Source organism: Pogoniulus pusillus, chromosome Z (genome assembly GCF_015220805.1).
Source record: "Pogoniulus pusillus isolate bPogPus1 chromosome Z, bPogPus1.pri, whole genome shotgun sequence".
NCBI classification, from domain to species: Eukaryota; Metazoa; Chordata; class Aves; order Piciformes; family Lybiidae; genus Pogoniulus; species Pogoniulus pusillus.
The window spans coordinates 112,459,552-112,487,176 of record NC_087309.1 but is presented as its reverse complement, the minus strand read 5'-3'; the positions used below and the strand labels follow the sequence as shown (position 1 = coordinate 112,487,176).

Below are 27,625 nucleotides of genomic sequence, written 5' to 3'. Positions count from 1 at the left end.
AGGTGCAGGGGTGGTTGAGAGCCCCTCCTGGGGACTCAGGTTTCTGGGAGGGCTGTTGTGTTTCTGTATTACCTTTTACCTTGTATATTTCTGTCTATAACTGTATATACTGTAAATATCTGCTTGTATATTGTGCTAGCTGTAAATAAATAGCTTCATTTGTATTCCCAGAGCCGACTGAGACTAGTCTGGGTGATTTCTAAAGTGTGGGGGGCGGGGTACACCCAAACCACCACAATGTATCAAGGATTTAAGTTGATAGATGCCCTTCCCACCATTAAGAGACTGTTGAAATAATCTGAAAAATGCAGTAGACAAACAGTTCACCAGAACTATTTCAATCACAGCTACCTCTGTTAGAAAGCAACTGAGAAAAAGATGTCCAATTTTTCATTATGCAACATTGCTGTAGTCTGATACACAATGAATAATCATAGAATCATAGAATCAACCAGGTTGGAAGAGAAGCTGGTAACAAAACAGTAAAAGCATTTCCTTTCCCAGCTCAGAAAGGTGAGTTTGGGGTTGGGAGAGGAGGGTAGAACCTTTGTCAGTTTCTTATTGAAAAGGTGTGTTGTTGTGGTTTGTTTGGGTTTGGTTTTTGTGTGTGTCTGGTTGGTTCCCTCCCCCCCCCCCCCCCCCCCCATTACTACTCCTGTTTCTTTTAGCCCTAGAATCATAGAATCATAGAATCAACCAGGTTGGAGGAGACCTCCAAAATCATCCAGTCCAACCTATCACCCAGCCCTAACCAATCAACCAGACCATGACACTAAGTGCCTCATCCAGGCTTTTCTTGAAGACCCCCAGGGACAGTGACTCCACCACCTCCCTGGGCAGCCCATTCCAATGCCAATCACTCTCTCTGTGAAGAACTTCTTCCTAATATCCAGCCTATACCTACCCTGGCACAACTTGAGACTGTGTCCCCTTGTTCTATTGCTGGTTGCCTGGGAGAAGAGGCCACCCCCCAGCTGGCTACAATGTCCCTTCAGGTAGCTGTAGACAGTAATAAGATCACCTCTGAGCCTCCTCTTCTCCAGGCTAAACACCCCCAGCTCCCTCAACCTCTCCTCATAGGATTTGTGCTCCAGGCCCCTCACCAGCTTTGTTGCCCTTCTCCGGACATGTTCCAGCACCTCAACATCTTTCTTGAATTGAGGGGCCCAGAACTGGACACAGTACTCAAGGTGTGGCCTGACCAGTGCTGAGTACAGGGGCAGAATAACCTCCCTTGTCCTACTGGCCACACTGTTCCTGATGCAGGCCAGGATGCCATTGGCTCTCTTGGCCACCTGGGCACACTGCTGCCTCATCTTCAGCTACTATCTACCAGCACCCCCAGGTCCCTTTCCTCCTGGCTGCTTTCCAGCCACTCTGTCCCCAGCCTGTAGTGCTGCTTGGGGTTGTTGTGGCCAAAGTGCAGAACCCTGCACTTGGCCTTGTTCAATCTCATCCCATTGGCCTCTGCCCACCCATCCAGCCTGTCCAGGTCCCTCTGCACGATACACTTAAAAAAACAAACAAATCCCCAACATCCTGGGAAAAGAGGCACAAGCAAACCAACAAACAAAACCCCAGACCTAGAAGAGGCACAACGCTGCCATAGCCCATTTCTCTTAACCAGGAGCCAACAATGTGCTCAATGGCCAAGAAGGCCAAGGCCATTCTGGGGCTGTATTAGAAGGGCTGTGGTTAGTAGGTTGAGAAAGGTTCTTCTCCCCCTCTACTCTGCTCTGGCAAGGCCGCATCTGGAATATTGTACCCAGTTCTGGGCCCCCCAGTTCAAGGACATAGAACTGCTTGAGAGAAGTCTGGCATGGAGCCACAAAGATGATGAAGGGAACGGAACATCTCTCTTACAAAGAGAGCCTGAGGGAGCTGGGGCTTTCTAGCTTGGAAAGGAGACTGAGAGGTGACCTCATTACATCAACGTCTATAAATATGTACAGGCTGAGTGCCAAAAATACGAAGCCAGGCTCTGCTCCGTGATATGCAGTGACAGGGCAAGGGGCAGTGGGTGGAAGCTGAGGAAGTTCCGTGGAAACATGAGCTTTTTTTTTTCCTTGTGAGGGTGACAGAACCCTGGAACAGGCTGCCCAAGCAGGTTGTGGAGTCTCCCTCCCTGAAGATACTCCAAACCCGCCTGGATGAGTTCCCGTGTGATCTGGTCTAGGTGATGCTGCTCTGGCAGGGGGTTGGTCTGGATGAGCTTTCAGAGTCCCTTCCAGCCCCAGAGATTCTGACTCTCTCGGTACTCGGAAGGCAACAGCACGGTGGCCCAGTGGCGCCGCACAAGCGCCACCCCTCCGCAGCCGCCCCTCACCCGCCCCGTGCCGGCGCTGCGCGCAGGCGCAGGCGCAGCGGAGGCTTGCGGCCGCCTCCGGAGCGGCCGGCAGCGCGGGGCGGGGCCAGCTGTCAGCCGCGCCCCCCGGCGCAGCGAGCGGGCGGCTCCTTCGTCTGCGCCGCGCAAGGGGGAGCTCCCTGCCGGGCCGGTCTTGGCAGATACGTACACTTTACCATATAACTCATTCACAGCAGAAAGGGAGATCAAGCCCATCTGGGCGCAGAGGCTTGTTGTGTTTTCACTGCTATTCGGTAACGACCTTAGTGGCGAATGGAGTACACGAGGATCCCGCTGAGGACGGGATAGCTATGTATCTGCCAGGACCTGCAGCAGCCTCGGCCGGGGCCGCGCTTGCGGCAGCGATACCGAGACTCCTGCGCATGTGTCGGAGTGCTGCCGCGGTGCGGTGCCGCATGGCCGCGGGAAGTTGTCTGGTACCTCTGGAGTAAGAAGGCCGCTGGCTTGCATCGGCCTCCGCGATCATGGGGAAGCTGGACGTGGTGATGCTTCGGTACCTCTCCCGGGATCACTTCAGAGTCTTGACAGCGGTGAGCCTGTGGGAAGGGCTGGCTGAGGGAGCGGGCGGCTGCGGGGAGGAGGGGAGGCCTGCCCGTCCCGGCGCTGCGCACGGAGTTCCGCATGGCCGGTTCGCTGAGCGGGGTCGGTCGGCTTCCGTGCTTTGCAGGTGCTGGCTGCTCAGCGAGGTGGTGTTAGCAGCTCCTCCAGGTGTGCCGATTGTATTTGGTACCCTTTCTGATGAGGAGCGAGCAAGCGTTTGCAAGTGCATGGCAGGCTGCCTTGGCTGTCTGCGGTAAGCGCCGGCCGCAGCAGCTGTCGTGTTTGACAGCAGGAATACCTAGCAGATGGGCAAACTGAATTATGTCTGTGCAAGCAGGAGAAGAGCCTCATTTCAGAAACGAAGAACAGTTCTTTAATCCACTCCTGAAAGTGAAATCTAATCAGCAGTTCGTCTTCTGGCCAGTACAGTAGAAGTTTCAAGCCTGAGTTACACAAAGGATTTCAGGGGCACAGAGATCCATATTTTAATTAAAAAAAAAAAAAACCAAAAATCAATGAAAAGTGATTTTAGTCTCAAGTGCAGTCATATTATTTTACTGTTGAACACAGAGGCTAACAAGTCTTAATTTTATTTACTATTTTCAGGTGGAAATGGGCATGAAGAACCATGAAATAGTTCCTGCTAGCTTAACTGCCTCCATTGCCAGCCTTAAACACGGTGGCTGTAATAAGATTTTGAGAGAGCTGGTGAAGCACAGGCTTCTAGCTTACGAACGAACTAAAAGTGAGTGTGAGTTTTGTGTTGGGCTCCGTCTCTCATTCTGTCCCCAGTGCTTCACAGCGATGCTTGCAGAAGTGTCACAGGATCACAGTATCATCAGGGTTGGAAGAGACCTCACAGATCATCAAGTCCAACCCTTTACCACAGAGCTCAAGGCTAGACCATGGCACCAAGTGCCACGTCCAATCCTGCCTTGAACAGCTCCAGGGACGGCGACTCCACCACCTCCCCGGGCAGCCCATTCCAGTGTCCAATGACTCTCTCAGTGAAGAACTTTCTCCTCACCTCCAGCCTAAATCTCCCCTGGCGCAGCCTGAGGCTGTGTCCTCTTGTTCTGGTGCTGGCCACCTGAGAGAAGAGAGCAACCTCCTCCTGGCCACAACCTCCCCTCAGGTAGTTGCAGACAGCAATGAGGTCACCCCTGAGCCTCCTCTTCTCCAGGCTAACCAATCCCAGCTCCCTCAGCCTCTCCTCTTAGGGCTGTGCTCAAGGCCTCTCACCAGCCTCGTCGCCCTTCTCTGGACACACTCAAGCATCTCAATGTCCCTCCTAAACTGGGGGGCCCAGAACTGAACACAGGACTCAAGGTGTGGTCTAAGCAGTGCAGAGTACAGGGGCAGAATGACCTCCCTGCTCCTGCTGGCCACACCATTCCTGATGCAGGCCAGGATGCCACTGGCTCTCTTGGCCACCTGGGCACACTGCTGGCTCATGTTCAGGTGGGTATCAGTCAGCACCCTCAGATCCCTCTCTGTCTGGCTGCTCTCCAGCCACTCCGACCCCAGCCTGTATCCCTGCATGGGGTTGTTGTGGCCAAAGTGCAGCACCCTGCACTTGGAGCTATTGAACCCCATCCCACATATGAACATTCAGACCACTTGCTAGCCATATTTTCTTTAGGACTTATGCTAGAAGTATGAATTTGTGCAACACCAAACATTGTGGCTATCTGCTGAGCTGCCTATAAATGCAGTAAAGAAATTAACAGTTAACCCTTTTTTTTCACTCAGGCCACCAAAGTGATAAAAAAATAAGAGTTGTCATTTAACTCAATATTCAAATACATACAGGCAGGAATCTTCACTGAGAGAGTCATTGGACACTGGAATGGGCTGCCTGGTGAGGTGGTGGAGTCACCGTCCCTGGGGCAGTTCAATGCAAGGTTGGACGTGGCACTTGGTGCCATGGTCTAGCCTTGAGCTCTGTGGTAAAGGGTTGGACTTGATGATCTGTGAGGTCTCTTCCAACCCTGATGATACTGTGATACTGTGATACAAATGAGTTAGTCTTACAATACAGAAACTGGAGCAGAAAAGCCTTGTACATTTTAACCCTTCAAAAAGAGCTACCTAAGAAGGTTCTATTCTCTCTGCTGTGACAAGTAGTAGTTTGTGCATGCCTTTCCCTGTTTCTTTCTTTTTAGTTGCATCTGGCTTTGCAAACGTACCGTAGAATTTTACAGGCAATTCCCATCTGTTTTGTCCCAGTTCTCTGGAGTGCTAAAGGTCACCCTAGATCATCACAAGAATCCCAGATCCTTGCTGTGTCTCTCTCATGTTTATCTTCCAAAATGCTGGCTGGGTTTTTCCAGGCTATTCAAAGTACTGTGCTTACCTCTGTTAGAGAAGAGCTAGCCCTGCATCTCTCTTTTGCCCGGTGGTCAGTATGAATTTCATAAAACTTAACAGCAATTAAAACATCTTCACCATTCTGCCAAATTGGGCTGATATTAGCCAATGAGTGAAATATTGCTTGGGTGTTGTGTACTGCAAGCTGAGGAAGAAACCACAAATTGAGACTTAGGTAAAAAGTAATGTATCTGTAACAAGTGTTTTGTGCTTTTCTTACCTAGCTGTCCAGGGTTATCGATTAACTAATGCAGGATATGATTACCTTGCTTTGAAAACTCTGTCTTCCCGACAAGTCATAAATTCTGTTGGAAACCAGATGGGTGTTGGCAAAGAATCAGGTAATAAATATATGTTAACTTTTTTAAGCAAACACAGTTGTAATTTTGTAGGGTTTTTTTGTAGGGTTTGACACTAATTGGAATTCTTTTACAGAGATAAATTAAATCCTTAGACTGTGAGAAGAAAGAAAAAAACCAAAACATATTCCCTATGTCACTCATTCTTCTGCTGAGAAACACAACTAGTCAAAATGTAGATAAGACAGTCACTTCTCACACACTTCTTAGCTCTCACTTGATTGTGCCTTCTTTCTGGCAGTCTGGTCTCTACTTTAAGTCTTTCTGGTTGCCTCTGCTTTAACTCTCTAATCCACCTAACTCCTTTTTCATCTAACCTCCTTGTCCTCCTTTTTTGACATCTCACCTCAGACCTGCAGATTTATCACGTGAAATATAGATAGGTTGATCTGGTTATTTCTGAAGGGAGGGAAAGATGGAGGGGGAAGAGGGTTTGGGTCAGCAGCCCTCCTGGGGACTTTGTTTGTTTCTGGGAGGGGTATTGTGTTTCTATGTTACTTTTAAGTTGCATATAACTATATGTATTTGTGTATATCTGCTTGTGTATTCTGCTAGGCTGTAAATATAGCTTCATTCTTAATTTCCAGATAAGCTGAGTCTAGTCTGGGTGATTTCATGGGGGGGAGGGGTGGTTAATACCCAAACCATCACACAGAGGCTAGGTAAGTTTTTGTCTGGATAGTCATATCAGTTAATCTGTCAAACACCAAGATTTATGGGCCACTTGTTGAAATGTTATGTGAGGCTCCTGGCCTGTGTCATTCTGCTTTCACCACTTTGATTCTTGGTTTATCACTGAAAATGGTGCTTTCCAGGCAGGTGCTGTTTGTCATGTGCTTCGTGAGGAGTTTTGAAGCATTTTGGCAAAAAGATAATTTAATCTTTTTCATCCCACTTCAAAATAAGTGCAGTAGGCTCGAAACTATGGAAGTACTGTCTTGGTTCTGCATATGTTTGTGTAGATCACAATGTAAACGTATCATGTAACTTGTATAATTGAAGAATGAGAAGAGGATTGTTTGGGACAGACAGTAGAGATTAAACATAGGCTATTGGATAGGGCTGGGTGATAGGTTGGACTAGATGATCTTGGAAGTCTCTTCCAACCTGGTTGATTCTATGATTCTATGAATTGTTAACACAGTTTAATAAAGAGGCTGGCCCTTCAGGTTGTGCATCCACTCAGCAGAAAGAAGAATGCTCTTCCATAGCATGATTAATAAAAAACAGCATCTGCCTTAGATTTCTCTCAAGGAAAGCTTATATTTGTTGGGTTTTGTTTGCATAACCTGGAGGTGAACCTGAATATAGTGAACTGAAGGTCTTATACTCTCATCAGAGATGATTGAAAAGAGCAGGTTTGATGGTTACATCAGTGTTTTAATGGAGTACCATGATCTTTTTAACAGCAATTTCTTCATGTGCAGATCTCCTAATATATATTAATCTAGCTAGCTGCAGTGGAATTTGCCTTTCCAGAAACAGGAATGGTGAGGTGAAGTGGCAAATTTGTCACTGCACTTTTTTGTTAGATACTAATTTGTTAGTTATTATTTATTTCTTATATCTGTGGCACTATGTGTCTCCTTAGATATTTACATTGTTGCAAATGAAGAGGAGCAACAGTTTGCACTGAAATTACACAGGCTTGGAAGAACTTCCTTTCGCAGTCTGAAAAATAAACGTGACTACCACAAGCACAGACATAAAATGTCATGGCTGTATTTATCCCGGCTAGCAGCAATGAAGGAGTTTGCCTATATGAAGGTAAGTGGCCTTTGCACAATATCAGCAGTCACAAAATCATAGAACCTTAGAGGCTGGAAGTGACCAACAGAGATCATTGAATCCAAACCCCTTGCCAAGGCAGGATCCTCTAGGGTAGGTTTGGAAAGTCTCCAGAAAAGGAGACTCCGCAGCCTCTCTGGCAGCCTGTTCTGGGGTTTCATCACTCCCAACTGTAAAGAAGTTTCTCCTCGTGTTGAGCTGGAACCTTCTATATTCCAGTTTGTAACTCTTGCTCCTTGGCTTGTTGCTACTGAGCACCGAAAAGTGGTTGGCCCCAGGCACTTGACACCCACTCCTCAGATATTTGTACACATTGATCAGATCTCGACTCAGTCTTCTCCAGACTGAACAGCCCTCAGTCTCAGCAGTGTAATAGATTAGAAGATGGCTTTCAGGCTGTCTTTTGGTCTGTTCATAATTGCAGTACCGGTAGGATTTACACATCTAAACTCATTTATTTCTTTTGTTGTTTTAGTGGATTTAAAGTATACATTGCAGAGAATGTCAATGCTATATGCCTTATGCTTTGCAATGATGAAATAACTCTGCCATGGAAGCATGGAGCAGAAGCAGAGACTGTGAGAAGACTTAATGTTATTTATAGATAGATAATCTATGTGTGATTAAATCTGCTGGGTTTAATTTGAAATTTATTGCATAGGCTTGGAAAAAAACCTGGAAAAGTAAGGAAATTCACAGCTACTTGTCAGAATTGTCCTATTGTTGTTGGTCATTAGTTGTTTCTCTATTTCTTTTTACTTTAGTGTGTTTTGGTTGTGGCTGTGCTGTTGAGGGAAGTCTTTCAGTCCAGACTAGTGTTCAGATTTGAAAAGGCACTTTGTTCTACATTGTGGGAAGAGGTTTCATTTCCACAGGCATACTGCTACTCTTAGAGTTTGAGATTTTTTTAGTTGCTTTAAAATAACCACAAATGTTATATAGTGATTGAAAGTTCATAGCAGAGAAAGAATAATTTATACACAGCTCATTTTCCTTTCTCCTTTTTGTGTTGTTCAGCTATACTGTACACATTATTTTCTTGTTTCTCTTAAAAACCTTCATAGGTTCTACCAGTGGTGAGAAGTCAAACACAGAGACAAGAAAGAACTGTTACTATCCTTTCAAACCTCTGTAATAGTCCATTTGTTACAGTCATTAAAGCATTACATTGAACTTGTAGGATTATAATCATGGGGTTCACTTTCCCTGAAAAAAGAGTTGAGGGGAAAGTAATTATGTGCTGAAAAGTTATAGTGTAATAATTAAGTTTGATGTTCCTTTAACTTAAAACTCTTATCTCTGAAAAAAGTTCACTGGTCACAAGATGAGTCAAAGAAGAGTGAACCCATAAAGAATTGAGTGGCTTAAGTGAGTGACCAAATTTGCATTAGGAAAAACAATCAGGATAGATTCAAAATACTGTGATCTACCTTTAGTCATTTAATGTGTAGTGTTGGTTATTAATATTTAAGAAAGAACTTTTGTTGTGCAGTGTAGATCAGCGATTCAGGCACAACTGTACTGGCAACAACTTAGTGTGGAAGTTTTTTCTCATGACTGGCATTCTGTTCCCAGTTCCCTGCTGTTGGTTGCTTAGGCCAGCAGACCACATGTGATTGTATAATTTTTCCATTCCCTTGTGTTTTTCTTCTAGATGCATGGTGTTTAAACTCTGCAATATACCAGTACACTTAGTGTATAAACTTACTGTATATATTTAGTGTATAAAAGAACTGTTGGAGCGAGTCCAGAGGAGGGCCACAAAGATGATTAGAGGGCTGCAGCACCTCTGCTATGAGGACAGGCTACTAGAGTTGGGGCTCTAGTAGCCTGGAGAGGAGAAGGCTTCAAGGATGCCTTGTAGTAGCCTTCCAGTATCTAAAGGGGGCCTATGGGAAGGCTGGGGAAGGACTTTTTACAAGGTCTTGTAATGACAGGATGAGGAGTAATGGGTTTAAACTGGCAGAGGGGAGATTTAAACTGGATGCTAGGAAGAAGTTCCTTCCAGTGAGGATGGTGAAACACTGGCACAGGTTTCCCATGGAGATTGTGGCTGCTCCCTCTCTGTAGGTGTTCAAGGCTAGGTTGGATGAGGCCTTGAGCAACCTGTTCTAGAGGGAGGTGTCCCTGCCTATGACAGGAGGTTGGAACTGGATGATCTTTGAGGTCTCCTGCAAGCTAAACCATTCTATGACTCTGTACCAATGTTTGTCTTTGCCATGTGAGATCAAATGGCTGTTTTGCTGTCTTCCTTCTTAAACAGGTGATTGACTTTTTCCAGTTAACATTTGAGTAATGTATGCTGCTTCCACAATAGTATTTATTGCTGATCTGAGGTGGGATTTTGTCAATATGCCTAATGTTTTCTTAACCATTTTTATCTTAGTTTTCATTTCTTTCCAGGCTTTGCATGACAGAGATTTTCCTGTCCCCAAACCTGTAGACTTCAACAGGCACGCGGTTGTTATGGAACTTATTGATGGCTATCCTTTGTAAGTACTGAATTTTGAATTCTCTGCCTTACAGAAAACCTGACAATTTGAAGGTCAGGCTTAGGACTTTTCCTTGTCACATAAATGAATTCTGGCTCTGCCATGCTGAATAATGCTCGCTAGCCCACACTCACTAGCATTCTATGTAGTCATGGCCTTGCTTCTCTTCTTTATTGAGAAAAGTGTTTTTTCATTGGTTCAGAGAAACTGATGAAATAGAAAAACTTTTAAATTAAGGAACTTAACAAAAGAGCAGTGTGGCACAAGTTAGTACTAGAGCTGTGTGCTAGTTTGAAGCTAGCTAGAATGTTTTGATGAGAAGAATTAGATTACAGGCTGTGGAAAGGAAACAATGCTCATGTCTACTGCACTCATAGGCTTGCTGAGATGTATAAGAACAAGAACATAAATATAGATAACAGTCACTCTCTGGGCTTTGTGGGCTTCACTTCCCTCTCTAACCTAAACTGCTGTCTGTGTGACTAATCCATCTGCTTCCTAAAGCCCCTGGCTGACCTCCAATCTACCTTGGGCGTTAGGCAAAGTCCTGGGTAAGGTAGAGTGGTGGGAAGACAATGGAAGGGTGTTTGGGAGCCACTCCTGGGGACTCAGGTTTCTGGCAGGTCTGCTGTGCTTCTGTATTACTTTTTAACTTGTATATTTCTCTCTATAGCTGTATAGATTGTAAATATCTGCTTGTATATTGTGCTAAGCTGTGAATATAAACCTTCATTCAATTTTCAGAGTCGCTAAGTCTAGTCTGGGTGATTTTCTTGAGTGTAGGGGGGTGTGTAACACCCAAAGCATCACAAGCTATTTTCTATACAATGATCACATATGCTTTGTGTTGCTGTGGTGGCATCATGGTGTGAGATTTGGTTTAAAATTTTATATCATTTATTATTTTTGGTATTGATATATTTAATCTCAACACATGACCTATTGTAATCAAGTTCTTTGCACAGTCATTAAAAAACATTACACAAAGGATAAATAGACTCTAGAATACTCAAGAAAACCAGCAATAATACAACAAACATGAAGCCTTTAGAACTGGAAAGAGGTTCTTGTGGTTGATTATACCACTTGCCCACTAGAGGGACTTGAAAGCTCCTTTCTGCTTAAGGCAGAAGATACTTGGGTTCAATTAGAATTTTACACAGTTTTGCAAATAGGCTTTTGAGTATGTGCTTACAAAAGTTATCTCCAGACTCCTGAGGCTACATACAGTTTCCAGAGAGCACTCAAACATTTGCAGGGAGTTCTGTTGGTGTCTTGAAATTCTTATAGGTCTTCCCAGACTCGAACAGGGTGCTGAGAGACAATCTCTGACCTGACCCTTGGAGTCCACACTTGGCACAGAGGTTTGCAGAAGTGCAGGCAGGATGTCTTGCAGATGTGCAAATGAGCACAATGTCATGCTGTCTAAATGAGCCTATTGCATGAAGGCACTTAATGCCTTCTCCTGGTGAACTTGAAGCAAGGCAGTTTCTAGGTGTATAAGCCCAAAGTATCAGGGCTTGTTAATTTGTAGCATGCAGAACGTGACAGGATACAATGGCAGAGAGCAGTGAGGCAAATGCAATGGAAGAAGCCCATAAAGGCAGAGCATGTTGTCTTTACTTTATCTCTTTTTATCAGTGTAGCCCAAGACAAATTGTTCTTTGGGCACAGATTAGCCAATCAGAGTGGCAGTTTGCCAAACATAACCATATTAGGTAAAGTCCTTTTATAGGGCAGAACACAAGTGTAAAAACACATGCAGGTACCCTGTTTACAAGTTTGGAGGGAGAGAAGGAGACTGGAAGGCATCAGGCCTTTGTCTTCCTTTCCCACAGTTTCTTCCCCAACAGCAGAAAGGTGGGAGAGCAGAAAACGTGTCTGGACAAGCCAGGATGTGTTTGGCCTTATTATGGCCTTTCATAAGTTACTTAATATATACAATATTGAATATGGTGTCCTTGACCTCCCAAGCTCCAGCTCATGATCATTGCTCTGGTGAAATTATAACTCACTGTTTTAGCACTTCTTTGTTTATGTAGGTTATTGTGTGTAATTGGTTTTGCTTCTTCAAGGAAGGTTACTGTGCTCAAGTGTTTCAGTGTCTAGAAACATCAAGTACTATTGAGGTTTGTACATGAAGGGGTAGTTTCATTTGCATAGCCATATGTAGAAGGCCTATATTGTAGAACAACCTAGATGCTTACCCATAGGTTTAGAGAGCCTAGCTTTAAAACAAACTAGTCCATGCTCTTGTATAATAAGCAAGATCTAAAGTGGGTAGTTTTAGTTAAAAGGGGATTAAATCCGAAGTGTAACAGTTGAAGAGTAATGTGGAAGAGACTTCATTATATTTTTTTTGGTTTCCCACCATTATTTGTTAAATAACTCTTCATCCATCCTGTACCTGGAGCACTTGGAGTATTGTGCACTGAAAGTTTAACATGCTTTCCCTGTTTATGATTCTAACCAGAAGGGGGTAAATGGTAGATGAGAGTTTTTCAGATGTGCCTAGATGAAAGAATCTCCAAATGGAAAGAACTCCTGGTAGTCACCTCGTCCAGACACCCTGCTCAAGTGGGGCCACATGGAGTCTGTTGCCAGTTTTTCTGTTGTCCATTGCCTGAGCTGAAAAACGAAGTGCAGAACTGGCAACATGGTAAACAATTGTTGTCCTTTTTGGCAAGTATAGGCTTATCCAAAGTTCCTCCCAAGTTTGACTCAGTTTTTCCTTGTCTATACCTACTTTATCTTGCATCTTATTGAATGTTTGAGGTTGGAAGTGACCTCCTGAGGTCATCCTTTCCAATCTCCCTGCACAAGCATGACTACTCAGATCTGATTGTGTAGGCCCATGCCAGGTGACTTTTGAATCTCTTAGAAGGGGAAACTTCAGAACTTCTTTGCCTTACAGTGGAAAAAGTGTACTGTCAGATTGTATTACAGTCTGTGCTCCTTGGCTTGGGTCCTGCCACAGAAGGCCTGACTTTGTCCTCTTTGCCCCTCCCTTCATGTGTTTGTATGCATCAGTGAGATCACTGAGCCTTCTCATCTCCAGACTGAACAGTCCCAGCTTTCAGCCTTTTCACAAAGCAGAGTTGTTCCAATCCCGTAATCATCCTTGTGACCCTTTGCTAGACTCACTCCAGTATGTTCATGCCTCTCATACTAGGGAGGCCAGAACTGGACACAGTACTACTGATGTGCCCTCACCTATGGGGAATAATATGCATTGTTTAATGCAGCCAAGGATGCTGCTAGCCACCTGTGCAATGAGGACACATTCCTATCTCAAATTCAACATAATGTCCACCAGGACACCCAGATCCTTTTCTGCCAAGCTACTTTCCAGCTGAGTGGCATCCAGTATGTGCTGATGCATGAGTTTGTTCTTCCCCACGTGCAGGACTTTGCTGATTGAACTTTATGAGGTCCATGCTGGCCTATTCTCCAGCCTTCAGAGGTCCCTCTGGATGGCAGTGTCATGATCCTCAGGCCTATCAACTACTCTTAGTCATCTCCAAAGTCTGCCTCATCATCCAGCTCATGACTGAAGGTTTTTGGACTACTGTGTTATGCTGCTAGTCTCTGGGTTCCAATTAGACTTTGTGTCCAGCAGTTCAGGCAGTTTTCAAACCACCTCACTGTCTGCATGTCCAGTACTCCTCTATGAAAGTCTCATGTGAGACAGTGTCAAAGCTGTACTGAAGTCCAGAAAGGTAATATTCACTGCTGTCCTCTCACCTAACCTGCCAGTCACTTCATCACAGAATTTCAAGTTGTCACTCATGACTCGTTGGAAGTTCAGTGATCAGTGAATGCTCTTCACGTCCTTAATGTGCCTGGCGTCCAGGATTAGCAACTCCATCAGCCTTACAGTGCTTGAGGTGAGACTTATCACTGCCTGTAATTCCCCCAAGTATTTCTTCTTGATCCTTGTGAAGACAGGAGTGGTATTTGCTTTTGTCTGGTCTTCAGATGGCACTCCTATTGGTCTTAGTGATTATCAAAGGTGGCCAAGCAATGACACCTGCCAGCTTACTCAGTGTTTGGGGATACATCACATCAGGAGCAAGGGTCCCATTTGCTTAAGTGTTCCCTCAAATTACGTTCTACACCAAGGGTGCATTTCCCTTGCTCCATCCCTTCCTTCCTGTCCCTGGGATCTGAGATTCCCATCTTGGAAGATGTCAGTTAATGACTTCCAAATTCAAAGAGCAAGTGTGACATTTTACGATGCAGCCTTGCAGCTCTGAGGAATGTGACAGATTGATTTTGGTATGAAGGTATTCAGTGTGAGCCTGTTACGTTGTTTGTTCACTGGCTGTACAAATGGTTTGTTCTTGCAGTAACTGCAGTGCTGCATTCAGACCAAAGTATTTCACATAAGAACTGTAAATGCTGATCACATTTTGGCTGCTCGTGGAACAATAGCTGCATTTTTTCTTGTCTTGTTTCTGAAGGCCAGCAGACTTTTATTTCACCACTTAAGGTACTTTGCTTTCTAAGGTGTACAATCAGGAATGCTTTAAACTTTTTTCTTTTCCTTTTGCTGTCTTCTGTCTCCCCCCTGCTTTCCCCCCCTGCTTTCTGCTTTTTCCAACTTAATCTAGAGAATGTGCTTTTATAAAAGCATATGGTGCAGGGTTTTGAATACATGAAGACCTAGTTCCTACTAAGACTGTAAGATGACCTAAAATGAGAGAGATGTAAAAATTTCCAGATCCTCTGTTTAAGTAATGCATTATGGCACTACTGCCTGATGAGTGTCAGTAGACATAGGCTGGATGTTAGGAAGAAGTTCTTCACAGCAAGAGTGATTGGCATTGGAATGGGCTGCCCAGAGAGGTGGTGGAGTCACCATCCCTGGAGGTGTTTAAAAGGAGGCTGGATGAGGCACTTAGTGGTTTAGTGAATTAGAAAGTGTTAGGTGATAGGTTGGACTTGATGATCTTGAAGGGCTTTTCCAACCTGGTTAATTCTGTGCTTTTGTGACATGATCTGAAATGAGAACTAGCCCAGATATAAGGAGACATTTTCTCCCATTGAGGACAGTGAGGCAGTAGAACAGGGTTCTACTGGGGGTTTTATGCAGTCTATGTCCATCTCTGTAATTTTTCAAGTCTGGAGCAATCTGAGTTGACACAGCTTCGTGGAAGCAGTTGAACCAGAGACTTGAGGGCCCTTTTAACTTGAATTACCCTGGCATTCTGTTGGGTAGTGTAGGAGTCTTTCAAGATCCCAGAATGTTTTGTTTTCTTTACCTCTTCAGGTGCCAGGTGCACCAGCTGGAAGATCCTGCATCTGTCTACAGTGAATTGATGGATCTGATTGTAAAACTTGCCAGCCACGGCCTGATCCATGGTGACTTCAATGAATTTAATCTGATACTGGATAATGAAGACCGTGTCACCATGATTGATTTCCCTCAGATGATATCAACATCACACGCAAATGCCGAATGGTAGGTTCAGGTTTGAAGAGGTTTCAAAGTAAATCCTGCAAGTACCCATCAGCAAATAGTCAACCATAACATGGTTTTGTAAGCCTGTTTCTAATGCTTTTTCTACCATTGTTGTCATGCAGTCCAAATAACATTCCACATGTAGTTTGATGAACAGGTAGCAGTGTCTCCTTTGGATAAAGAGGTAAGCAATTTCTTGTCAGAGAGAAGAAATACAGTTTGTCTCTCTAGCCTTTTGTCCTGGAATCACTAATAGAAACAGTTTTCAGATGAAAACAGTAAAGGACAAGAAATGTAAGTGAAAAATTTGTCATTACAGTAGACTTACTTTGATGTTGTATTTGTAGAATTATGTATTTTTTTACAGGTATTTTGACAGAGATGTGAACTGCATTAAAGAGTTCTTTAAGAAGCGCTTCAGCTATGAGAGTGAGCTCTTCCCAACATTCAAAGACATCAGGTAGAAGCTGTCCAATGAATTTGAGTTCTGTTTTTGGTGTTTGTGCTATTTTTGCAAGAAAATGGGTGTCTGGAGGGGGATTCTTGTAGGGGAAATTAAAAAATAGGCCAAACTGTTCGATTTTAAGTGACATTTTCATCATTGTAAATGTTTTTCATTCAGCTGAAATTACTATAAGTAGCTTCCAAAAGCTAAAGTGTGCTTTCAAATACGCTGCTGCCTGATTTGTCTTTCCTCTTGCAGATCAGCAATCCAAAAACTTGATCCAAATAATGAATGTCTAGGAAATGTTAGCAAAGATGCAGAATCAGTTTCTCCCACTCCTCAAAGCCTCTTTGACAGTTCTGATATATTGAGGATTAGTTTGAGTTTTAATTTTTAATCTATAGTAAATCTGGTTACTGCCACTTCAAACATTATCATGTTCAAAGTTTTCCTCCTTATGCCTTTTTATCCCTTTAGAAAAGTGAAGTTGTTTTCATTTATTTTAAGACTGAAGCTGTTGCAATCAAAGTGGGCTTATTTCTATGAGTGCTATCCCAAAGGGGTACCACACACTGGAATCACTCTCTGCATCAGTGTTCCCTTTATTCTTCTGTTTGCTTAAGCATAGTGTGAACTTCAGGCCACGTTGTATTCCTGTTAATGTACAGAAACTTCCTATAAATAAACAGACAAATAAATGCTCGTGATGAAGGTGGCATCATCTTTTGCAGAAATCTGTTCCTCTCAAGTTAATACCTACAGTTCAGCCCTACTGTGTGGTATTTTGCATGTTTCAACAGAGTATATACTCTTTGTTAATAGTATGGGTAATTACAGTTGAGCTTGATTGACATTGTTAATGTAGCATGTTGTTAACTTGATAATTTTAGCATATTAAAAGAAACCACACTTCTCTTGCAGGAGAGAATGTTCTCTTGACAGAGAGATTGCTGCCAGTGGCTGTGCAAAAGAAATGGAGGAAGATGCTGAATTGCTTTACCCACCAGGTTCTGTTGAGGATGATGGTACAGCAGAGGTATCAGAATTTGTTGAAGATGCTGAGATTAAGCTTGTCTCCTTCAGCAAAGAGAAGGAAAACAATACAGACTTTGTGGATGAAGCAGGTGATTTGTCTGAAAGCAGAACCTTTACCAGCTTCGTGTGTAGCGATGAAGAAGCCACTTCAAGTGAAAGCAGTGAAAACACAGAGAGGCTGGATATGTCAAAGCTGAGTTCAGCCTTAGACAAAGCTGAAGAGGAAGCTGTAGTTCAGAAGTCCAGTGAAGATACAGAGAGTTCTACAGTTTTTAAGGGCAAAAACATAACTGAAAATGCTGCTGAAACCAAAAATCAAACAGGTCAAGGAGAGTGCTGTAACAAGGAGGATGAAGACAAATGCCCTGATCTGATTGGCTTGTCAACTTTAAATGAGGAATTCAGTCATTGCAGGTAAAGATTCATATTTACTGTGTAGGAATTTGATTCCTCACCTCATTGAATGTAAATCTTTCAGGTAACTCAAAAAAGGACTACTCTTCAGCTGTCCTTGTTTAAACTGAAGACTGAAAAAATCAGTTTCTTTTGAAAACATTGCAGTTTTCTTATTGGTCCCATGATAAGTAGCCCGTTGACTGGTAATCCATATGTAATGCTTCCTCTGTAATGTGTGACAAATCCCTTGTCTGGCTGTTAGTAGTATTTAATGGGAGAAACAAGTCTTGGATTTAATTCATAGGCCAACTTGTTTTATGTGGTGGAAGTTTTCCCCTTTTTGTTTATTTCAGTTAGTATTGGTGGCGAAAGAGTTCTTGGTATGAAAATACTGCTTCTAAATAAGTTCTGTCGATAAGTTTGTAATTTGAATGCTTTGTCTCAAAGCCAAAATACTCTGCTGCTCTTTCAGCTCAAATTAGGAACAAGCTCCTCCTAATATATTATTCAAACAGATTGTGTTGTGTATAGTTCTACTAAGAGATTTCTGCATACCCCCAGGCCAGCTACTTGTGTGTGAAATTCCAACTCTCAGTTTGCTAGCCCACAGTGTACCTGGATGCACCTACTGAGTTCATGCCCACCCTCATCTGCCTTTGCTTTTTAGTCCAATGAATCATTGAAACATTGTGCAAGATTGAAAATATATTTACTTATTTAGGTTCTGAAGCTTCTTTCCTTAAGGTGTTAATGCTTAAAATGTAAATGTTTTGTAGTACTTTCATGTTCCGTGGGGAGTTTCCAGGTTATATCTCCAGAAGTTTAGGGTGAAACGTGGTGCTCCTAAAGGCAGGATATCTTTTATATTGCTAATAGAATGAGAAACTTATTTCCTTTATATTGCTAGTAGAATGAAAACATTGATTTCCATGTTGTAGAAATGAAGATGGTATCGTTCATACTGCGGAGCACAGAACAAGGACTAAAAGTGTCACATCAGTCAGAAGTGCTGGGAGCTGCTCAACCATTCCAGCGGTAAATGTTATTGTCAATAAGTATTACTGCTAACAGATCGTTGCTACCTTGTTTAGTGCCAGGCTGTATTAAATTGCACATAATTGTTAGTACTTATAATTGACTCTTAAAGAACATTTTTGCAAGTATTTGAAGACTGTTCCTCTGTTCCTTTCTGGTTTATACATCTATTCCAAGAATAAAAATAGGACTGGAGCAGCTCTACTATGAGGACGGGTGCCACAGGCCAGTTACCATTGGTAATAGGGTAATAAGAGACAGGGAGAAAGGCTTGATACAAGCAAGTTCCAAATCCACTTACTACACCCCAAGCATGGGCTTATATACTTTCTATCAGAAGGCTACATAACAGGGTTACAAGTCATGTTAGACTCTGATTGGTTACATACACTTGCGTTAGGACTACGTTAGGATTACACACTAATTAGCTTAGACATTCTTCATATTCTCTCAGCAACACATATATTGTGTCTAAGCAGAGACAGGAGAAACCCATAGACTCCAGCCTTACATTTGTTTGTATTTGTTACACCATTCTCTAAGGTCATTCCAACCTCTGTCAGTGCTTCTGAACTCGTGCACTCTCACCTGTCCATGGCTTGTGTTCCACTGTATAATATTCCAGTAGCTGTACCACAGGCAGACAATTCTATAAAACCACTGCATTTAATATTACTATATCCAACAGACAGGCTACAAGAGTTGGGGCTCTTCAGCCTGGACAAGAGAAGGCTTCGAGGAGACCTTGGAGTGCCCTTCCAGTATATGAAGGGGGCCTACAGGAAGGCTAGGGAGGGACTATTGACAACATCTTGTAATGACAGGGTGAGGAGCAATGGGTTTAAAATGGCAGAGGGGAGATTTAAACTGGATGTTAGGAAGAAGTCGTTTCCAGTGAGGGTGGTGAGACACTGGCACAGGTTGCCCTAGGAGGTTGTGGCTGCTCCCTCCTTGGAGGTGCTCAAGGCCAGGTTGGATGAGCCACTCTCCATCATTTATCAGCAGTCCTGGCTCCCTGGAGAGGTCCCTGAAGACTGGAAGCTGCCAATGTGATACCCATCCACAAGAAGGGTCGTAAGGAGGAGCCAGAAAACTACAGAGCTGTGAGCCTGACCTCAGTGCCAGGCAAGGTCATGGAACAGGCCATCTTGAGTGCCATCACAAAGCACCTACAGGATGGCCAAGGGATCAGGCCCAGCCAGCATGGGTTTAGGAAGGGCAGGTCCTGTCTCACCAACCTGATCCCCTTTTATGATCAGGTTCCCTGCCTGGTGAATGTGGGGCAGGCTGTGGATGTAGTCTACCTGGACTGCAGCAAAACCTTTGACACTGTCTGCCACAAGAAGCTCCTAGCCAAGCTGGCAGCTCATGGTTTGGACAGATTCACTCTGTGCTGGATCAAGAACTGGCTGGATGGCAGAGCCCAGAGAGTGGTGGCGAATGGTGCCACATGCAGTTGGCAGCTGTCACTAGTGGTGTTCCCCAAGGATCAGTGCTGGGCCCAGTCCTGTTCAATATCTTTATTGGTGACCTGGACGAGGGCATTGAGTCCAGCATCAGTAAGTTTGCAGATGACACCAAGCTAGGAGCAGGTGTGGATCTGTTGGAAGGTAGGAGAGCCCTGCAGAGGGACCTGGACAGGCTGGATGGGTGGGCAGAGGCCAATGGGATGAGATTGAACAAGGCCAAGTGCAGGGTTCTGCACTTTGGCCACAACAACCCCAAGCAGTGCTACAGGCTGGAGACTGAGTGGCTGGAGAGCAGTCAGGAGGAAAGAGACCTGGGGTACTGATAGATAGTAGCTGAAGATGAGCCAGCAGTGTGCCCAGATGGCCAAGAGAGCCAATGGCATCCTGGCCTGCATCAGGAACAGTGTGGCCAGTAGGACAAAGGAGGTTATTCTGCCTCTGTACTCAGCACTGGTCAGGCCACATCTTGAGTACTGTGTCCAGTTCTGGGCTCCTCAATTCAAGAAAGATGTTGAGGTGCTGGAAGGTGTCCAGAGATGGTCAACAAAGCTGGTGAGGGGCCTGGAGCACAAATCCTATGAGGAGAGGCTGAGGGAGCTGGGGGTGTTTAGCCTGGAGAAGAGGAGGCTCAGGGGTGATCTTATTACTGTCTACAACTACCTGAAGGGACATTGTAGCCAGGTGGGGGGTGGCCTCTTCTCCCAGGCAACCAGCAATAGAACAAGGGGACACAGTCTCAAGTTGTGCCAGGGTAGGTATAGGCTGGATGTTAGGAAGAAGTTCTTCACAGAGAGAGTGATTTCCCATTGGAATGGGCTGCCCAGGGAGGTGGTGGAGGCACCGTCCCTGGGGGTCTTCAAGCAAAGCCTGGCTGAGGCACTTAGTGTCATGGTGTGGTTGATTGGTTAGGGCTGGGTGATAGGTTGGACTGGATGATCTTGGAGGTCTCTTCCAACCTGGTTGATTCTATGAAAGGATTATTAATTCTATGAAAGGCCTTGAGTGACCTGTTCCAGTGGGAGCTGTCCCTGCCTACATCAGGAGGTTGGAACTAGATGATCTTTGATGTCTCTTCCAACCTATGACTCATACTTGTGGAATCGTTTACAGGGGATGATTTCTACCACTTCCCCTCGTGCTCTTTGCTCTTTCACCAAGCTCTACATCAGTAGTAACAACTCTCATTGAGCTAATAATGACCTGGTGTATGTTAATGCAGTAACATTCATTTCTGCAGATAGCCTTTAGAAGTGGATGTTTGAGTCAAGATTTAATTTGGCCTTTTCCACCTTTCAGAGGATTCTGAACGCACTTTTCTGAAATACTTGTATGAGTTCACTTTAACAGTGATTTCTTTGGCAATATGAATTTATTGGACTTCCTGCATTTTGTAGCAGACTGTGCCCTCTTGTCTTGTCACCAGTTGCCTGGGAGAAGAGCCTGACCCCCATGTGACTGTTACTTCTCTTCAGGTAGTTGTAGAGAATGATATGGTACCCCCTTAGTCTCCTCCTGGTTGAACACCCCCAGCTCCCTCAGCCTCTCTTCACAAGACTTTCCCTCCAACCCCTCACCAGGCTCATTGCTCTCCTGTGGACCTGCTCCAGCACCTCAATATCCTTGTTGAAATGAGGGACAAATTGTTTACGTTTTGTCTTTTTATCCCTCTCACCAAACCAATGAAAGATATAGATATCATCATTATTTTCTTTTTACAGCCAGTGATCTAATTTCTCTCATTAAAATATTCCAGTTAACCTCAAACCAACACAATGGGCAGATTTTTACTCTAACCACACAAACAAATTGAGGTAGGCATGTATGAGCAATGGCAGCAGTAGCAGTAGGTGCAGGCATAACTTGGGAGGCTATGCCAGGAAGTGAAGGCATCATGAGTTTTGGAAAAACATCATCTCTTGCACATGAATTAAGGTATCTGTCTCTGCCTGTACAAATCTTTATGTGCAGTGATGTAATTCACTGGAAAGAAGCAATGTGATCAACAGTGAAATGTACATCTGTGTGCTCTGCAGGGCTTCTCAGGGTTGGCTGACGTTTAGGTTGTGTTGAGGGATTAGTGAATTGTTCCACTGAGTGCTGCCCTTGAGGAGGAGAGCTCAGTGAGTTCTGTGTGCTCTGCAGGGCTTCTCAGAGTTGGCTGACATTTAGGTTATAATTTGAATTGTATGAATTCAGGTAACCATCCTCCAAAATTTCTTCTAGCAAGTGTGTGTCATCTGTCCTGGATCAGAGTGGGAGAAGTTGGGATGCCTTTTTTCAAGGTTATTCCTGTATAAAGCAGGATGACAGGTGATTCATTGCGACAATTTTAATTAGTTCTGATCAATTTTTTTTATTTCAAAGAGTTCCTGCTTAAATGCTGAGTGCTACTAAGTACCCAAGGAGAGAATGACCAGTCACATGAAACTGGTTTTCATCCCCATTTGAGGAGTCAGCCTGCATATACCATAACTTAGGAAACTACTGTTCAGGTGGTTCTCTAGTTGACTGCCTTGTGTTTTGTTACTTCAGTTGTATTGTTCTGTCTGGTTCCTGATTTTCTCCCTAGCAACTTACTACTTACTCGATAGAGAGGGGAACATAGTGACAAAGGATAAGGAAAAGACAGAGGTGCTTTACACCTTCTTTGCCTCAGTCTTCACTAGTGGCACAGGTTGTCTCCAGGACAGCTGGACTCCTGAACTGGCAGATAGAGTCAGGGACCAGTATAGTCCCCCTGTAATCCACGAGGAAGATGTAAGGGACCTGCTGAGCCACTTGGATCCTCACAAGTCCATGGGACCCAATGGGATCCATCCTAGGGTGCTGAGAGAGCTGGCAGCTGAGCTGGCCAAGCCACTCTCCATCATTTATCAACAGTCCTGGCCCACTGGAGAGGTCCCCAAAGGCTGGAAGCTGCCAATGTGATGCCATCCACAAGAAGGGCTGGAAGGAGGAACTGGAAAACTACAGAGCTGTCAGCCTGAGCTCAGTGCCAGGCAAGGTGATGGAACAGGTCATCTTGAGTGCCATCACAAAGCACCTACAGGATGGCCAAGGGATCAGGCCCAGCCAGCACAGGTTTAGGAAGGGCAGGTCCTGTCTCACCAACCTGATCTCCTTTTATGATCAGGTTCCCTGCCTGGTGAATGTGGGGCAGGCTGTGGATGTAGTCTACCTGGACTGCACAAAGTCTTTGACACTGTCTGCCACAACAAGCTCCTGGCAAAGCTGGCAGCTTGTGGCTTGGACAGATTCACTCTGTGCTGGGTCAAGAACTGGCTGGAGGGCTGGGCCCAGAGAGTGGTGGTGAATGGTGCCACATGCAGTTGGCAGCTGTCACTAGTGGTGTTCCCTAAGGATCAGTGCTGGGCCCAGTCCTGTTCAATGCCAATCACTCTCTCTGCCAACAACTTCCTCCTAACGCCCAGCCTAGACCTCCGCTGGCACAACTTGAGACTGTCCCCTTGTTCTGTTGCTGCTTGCCTGTTATGCCATATCTGAATCTTAAATGATCTTCCTGAAGTTCTGATACCAAATTGTTTTATCTGTAGGAACTGGTGAAACGGAAGGTGAGACTTCAGCTTACCAAACATCAGAAGTCTGCTCTGAGGAGACGTCTGCAAAAAGGAGAGGCAAATGTTTACACCAAACAACGTCGAGAAAATATGCACAACATCAAGTCAAGCTTGGATGCAGCTAGTTTCTGGGGATAGTGTGTTAAACCTCCTCCCACAGAACATGAGGAAACTCATCATGTGTGTGTGCCTCAAAGAGTTATGCTAATAACCAGTAACACTTTTACATAATGGAGAAATCTCTTTCTATGCAACCAACTATTTTTCTGGAAGTCTGTAAACCAAGTTCTGGTTCCCCTGACTTCGAGAGGGGGATTTTGTTTTGTGTTTCTGGTGAAAACTGTTGACTGTAATTTAAATTCTATCAGTAGAACTGGCTTAAGGTAGTTTAGTTCTGGTAATTTCCGACAGTAAATCAGCTGTAGTGTGTTTAAAGAGAGGGAAAAGGGAAGTCTTTCAAACCAAAGTTTGCAATGACATGAAATTTGAATCTGAAATGTTGCCCTGTTATGAGCAGGTTAATTAAAAATCACAAATGTAAACCTCTTAGCAGTTAGTACTCTTAAGGTTTCTTTTATACCTGTACAAACATCATCTATCCCTGTTCTCAAAGACAGGAATTCTCATTTACTTCTTCCTTCACTCCAGGACCCCATGTATAATAATAACTCCACTGTACAGACCTGGCAAGCAAGACTTTTTGTGTGCCTGCACGGTTACCTACAGGTGTGATTCCTCTGTTAACTTGGATAAAGTGATGAGGTGTCCCAGTCTGAGGCCATGAACTACACAATGCCAATCACTTTCTCTGGCAAGAACTTCCTCCTGACATCCAGCCTAGACCTCCCCGGCACACCTTGAGACTGTGTCCTCTTGTTCTGTTGTTGGTTGCCTGGCAGAAGAGACCAACCCCAGCTGGCTACAGCCTCCCTTCAGGAGTGCATTGGACTATTGCATGGTTTAAAATGGTGAACATTCAGTGGTATGGATACCAAACATTCCTCTGCATAGCAGGTAAAGCCAAAGTGTGTTGTTTCTATGTGTGGCTGTCCTTAAGGGTCCCTTAATCATTTAAAGAAACTGACAACTTCAAGTTTAGAAAGTGTCAGGTCAGGTAGTGCCCCAGTTTGAGGCCATGAGCTGCCCAGGACTGGAGGACAGAAGTGACTCTTACTCCTTTTGAAGAGTAAGGATGAAGATACTGCACATTGATTGGAAGTCTAAAGGGAGACTCTGTTTGCAGCTGCATATATGCAAAAGGCAATCAGGCAGAAAGAACACATCCACAAGCTAGGCCATGTCTATCAAACTCAATACACCTGGAATCCTCCCCCCCTTCCACCCTCAACAGGCCTGAGAGTAGGCCAGAACCCAGCTTAGGTCTCATGGCCTCAGCAGGCTGCATGATGCAGCTCACAATTTGCTGCCACACACAAACCATGAGGTAAGTAGGGATGCACTCTGCCTGGAGAAAAGAAGTGAGGGGAGGAGAGGCAGTGAGGGAAAGGAACTGATAACAGCCAGGCACTGCCTTAAGAGCTGTGACACTGGAAAGCAGAATAGAATAACAGTGTTACAACACCCTGGGGTGACCAGGTCCATCCCCTGGGATGGGTTTTGGTCTCTGTAGTTCTCTTAAGGGAACCTCAAACTAACACATTAGGTTTAGGAACTTCTCTTGTCAAAAATACCACCATGACTTGGAAGTGCTACGTCCTTGGGGGCTGAAGAATTAGAAGACAAACACATATTATTACTATGTCTAGTAATAAAGTTTAAGGGTGTTTAAAAATACATTAGAAGGGGAAGTGTTTGAGAGCACTGAAGCAAGAGAGACATCTGAATTTTATTGTCTCTTTGTTAACTTTTTCACTCTTGAAATATGTGGTGGAGCACTTCTGGAGGAGGAGAATTTTGTAGAGTTCAAGTTACCAAACTAACAGTTTGAAAAAAAATCTCAGAACCTTTTCCTTGCCTGAGTAAACCAATGAGGTTTTCTCCTCACATGTTTGATGCTGTGTGCCCTTTGCCCTCTGACATATGTAATACCTTACTTGGTGTGATGGTTTGGGTGTTACCTGCCCTCCTCCCCCTCTTTCCTCCCCTAAAGAAAATCACCCAGATTAGACTCAGCAGATCTGGAAATCAAAGAATGAAGCTGTATTTACAGCTTAGCACAATATACAGGCAGATATCTACAATCTATACAGCTATAGACAGAAACAGATAAGGTAAAAAGTAATACAGAAACACAACAGCCCTGCCAGAAACCAGAGTCCTCAGGAGGGGCTTCCAACCACCCTTCCACCTTCTCCCCACCCGTCTATCTTACCCCAGACTTTGCCTTACATTCAAGGTGGGTTTGGAAGATTGGCCAGGAGAATTAGGAAGCAGATGGATTAGTTAGGCAGCAAGTTAGAGAGAGAGGTGCATGCAGCCAGAGTCAGAGAGTGCAACTCTCTTATCTATGTTTGTGTTCTTGTTTTTATACATCTCAGCAAGCCTATGAGTGAAGTAGACATCAGCATTGTTTCCTTTTCACAGCCTACAGTCTAATTCCTCACCAAAATATCCGAGCTAGGCTCAAACCAGCACACTCAGGTTTTAGTCTGTTGTAGGATTGCAGCCTCTGTCCTGTACTGCAGCATGCTTTTGCATTCCAAGTTTTTCATTCTTCTCTCTGGAGCAACTAACAAAAGTGCCAGCAACTCTGCATGGTCTTAAAACCATGGCAGGTCAGTGAAGAGATGCAGTAAGGGAAGCAGCATCACAGCTGCACAGAAGTCTGTTGGCAAAAGGAACAAAGCCCAGTGGACTCTCACACGTAAGTGATGGCAGTGAAGGTACCTAGGCCAGCGAGAACAGACTGTAGCAGGAGTGCGAAAGTGAACTAAGTGACTTTTACTGCACTTCCACTTATTATGGGGAAAAAATCAGTATCACAGTATCACAGTATCACCAAGGTTGGAAGAGACCTCATAGATCATCAAGTCCAACCCTTTACCACAGAGCTCAAGGCCAGACCATGGCACCAAGTGCCACGTCCAATCCTGCCTCGAACAGCCCCAGGGAGGACGACTCCACCACCTCCCCGGGCAGCCCATTCCAGTGTCCAATGACTCTCTCAGTGAAGAACTTTCTCCTCACCTCCTATCTCTTAAAGGAGTGGTTAAACGACAGCTTACAAGGAGTGAGCATTGTTTGGCTAAGGTGTTTCACTTTTCAGCGCATAAATGAGGACCTCTCACACTGAGTGAGCTCCTTTCAATGTGCAGCCATACGTTTTTCCTGGCAGTTGGTTTCAAATGTATATAAAGGCTGTCTGTAACAAAACAAAGGAGTGTGGAATAAATGCTTCTTTGGAACATCAGTTAACTCCTTTAAAGGTATTCTGGTAGATGGCTGTAAGCCATGAATTTTGCATTCACTCTGCCAGATCAGACTCTTCTGAGTTAACAAGGGAGGAACTAATATGCCAAGTGACAGAATAATCTTTATTAAGCCTATTTTCATCTCTCATTCCACTCGTCTTCCAGCCTGTGTTTGTGCTTGAGATTGCCCCAGCTCAAGGGCAGGACCTTGCAACAATCTTTGAACTTCCTGAGGTTTGCCCAGACCCACCTCAAACCTGTCATAGAATCATAGAATCAATCAGGTTGGAAGAGACCTCCAAGATCATCCAGTCCAACCTAGCACCCAGCCCTATCCAGTCAACCAGACCATGGCACTGAGTGCCTCATCCAGGCTTTTCTTCAACACCTCCAGGGACGGTGACTCCACCACCTCCCTGGGCAGCCCATTCCAATGCCAATCACTCTCTCTGGCAACAACTTCCTCCTAACATCCAGCCTAGACCTACCCTGGCACAACTTGAGACTGTGTCCCCTTGTTCTATTGCTGGTTGCAGAAGAGATCAACCCCACCTGGCTATAACCTCCCTTCAGGTAGTTACAGACAGCAATGAGATCAGCCCTGAGCCTCCTCTTCTGCAGGCTGCACATCCCCAGCTCCCTCAGCCTCTCCTCATAGGGTTTGTGTTCCAGGCCCCTCACCATCTTCATCACCCTTCTCTGGACACATTCCAGCACCTCAACATCTCTCGTTCCAGCACCTCAACATCTCTCTTGAATCGAGGGGTCCCTCTGGGTGACATCCCTTCCCCCTAGCCTGTTGACGGCACCACGAAGCTTGTTAGCACCCCCTGACTTGCTGAGGATGCTAACCAGCACGGACAGCAGTGTTCCTGTCTTAAATTCACATGTTTGGCAGGAATGTTGAGGTTACAACAA

General features: G+C 44.6%; 1 protein-coding gene across 1 annotated transcript; it reads left to right on the top strand.

Annotated features, from left to right (window-relative positions):
* Positions 1 to 2,622: 2,622 nt before the first annotated feature.
* On the top strand, positions 2,623 to 23,885 carry RIOK2 (RIO kinase 2). The gene is made up of 10 exons (XM_064140063.1): positions 2,623 to 2,895; positions 3,512 to 3,650; positions 5,500 to 5,616; positions 7,226 to 7,401; positions 9,826 to 9,914; positions 15,187 to 15,378; positions 15,746 to 15,838; positions 16,745 to 17,272; positions 18,193 to 18,289; positions 23,313 to 23,885. The coding sequence occupies exons 1-10, from the start codon at positions 2,830 to 2,832 to the stop codon at positions 23,472 to 23,474; spliced, it is 1,659 nt and encodes a 552-aa protein (XP_063996133.1). The 5' UTR covers positions 2,623 to 2,829; the 3' UTR covers positions 23,475 to 23,885.
* Positions 23,886 to 27,625: the final 3,740 nt, after the last annotated feature.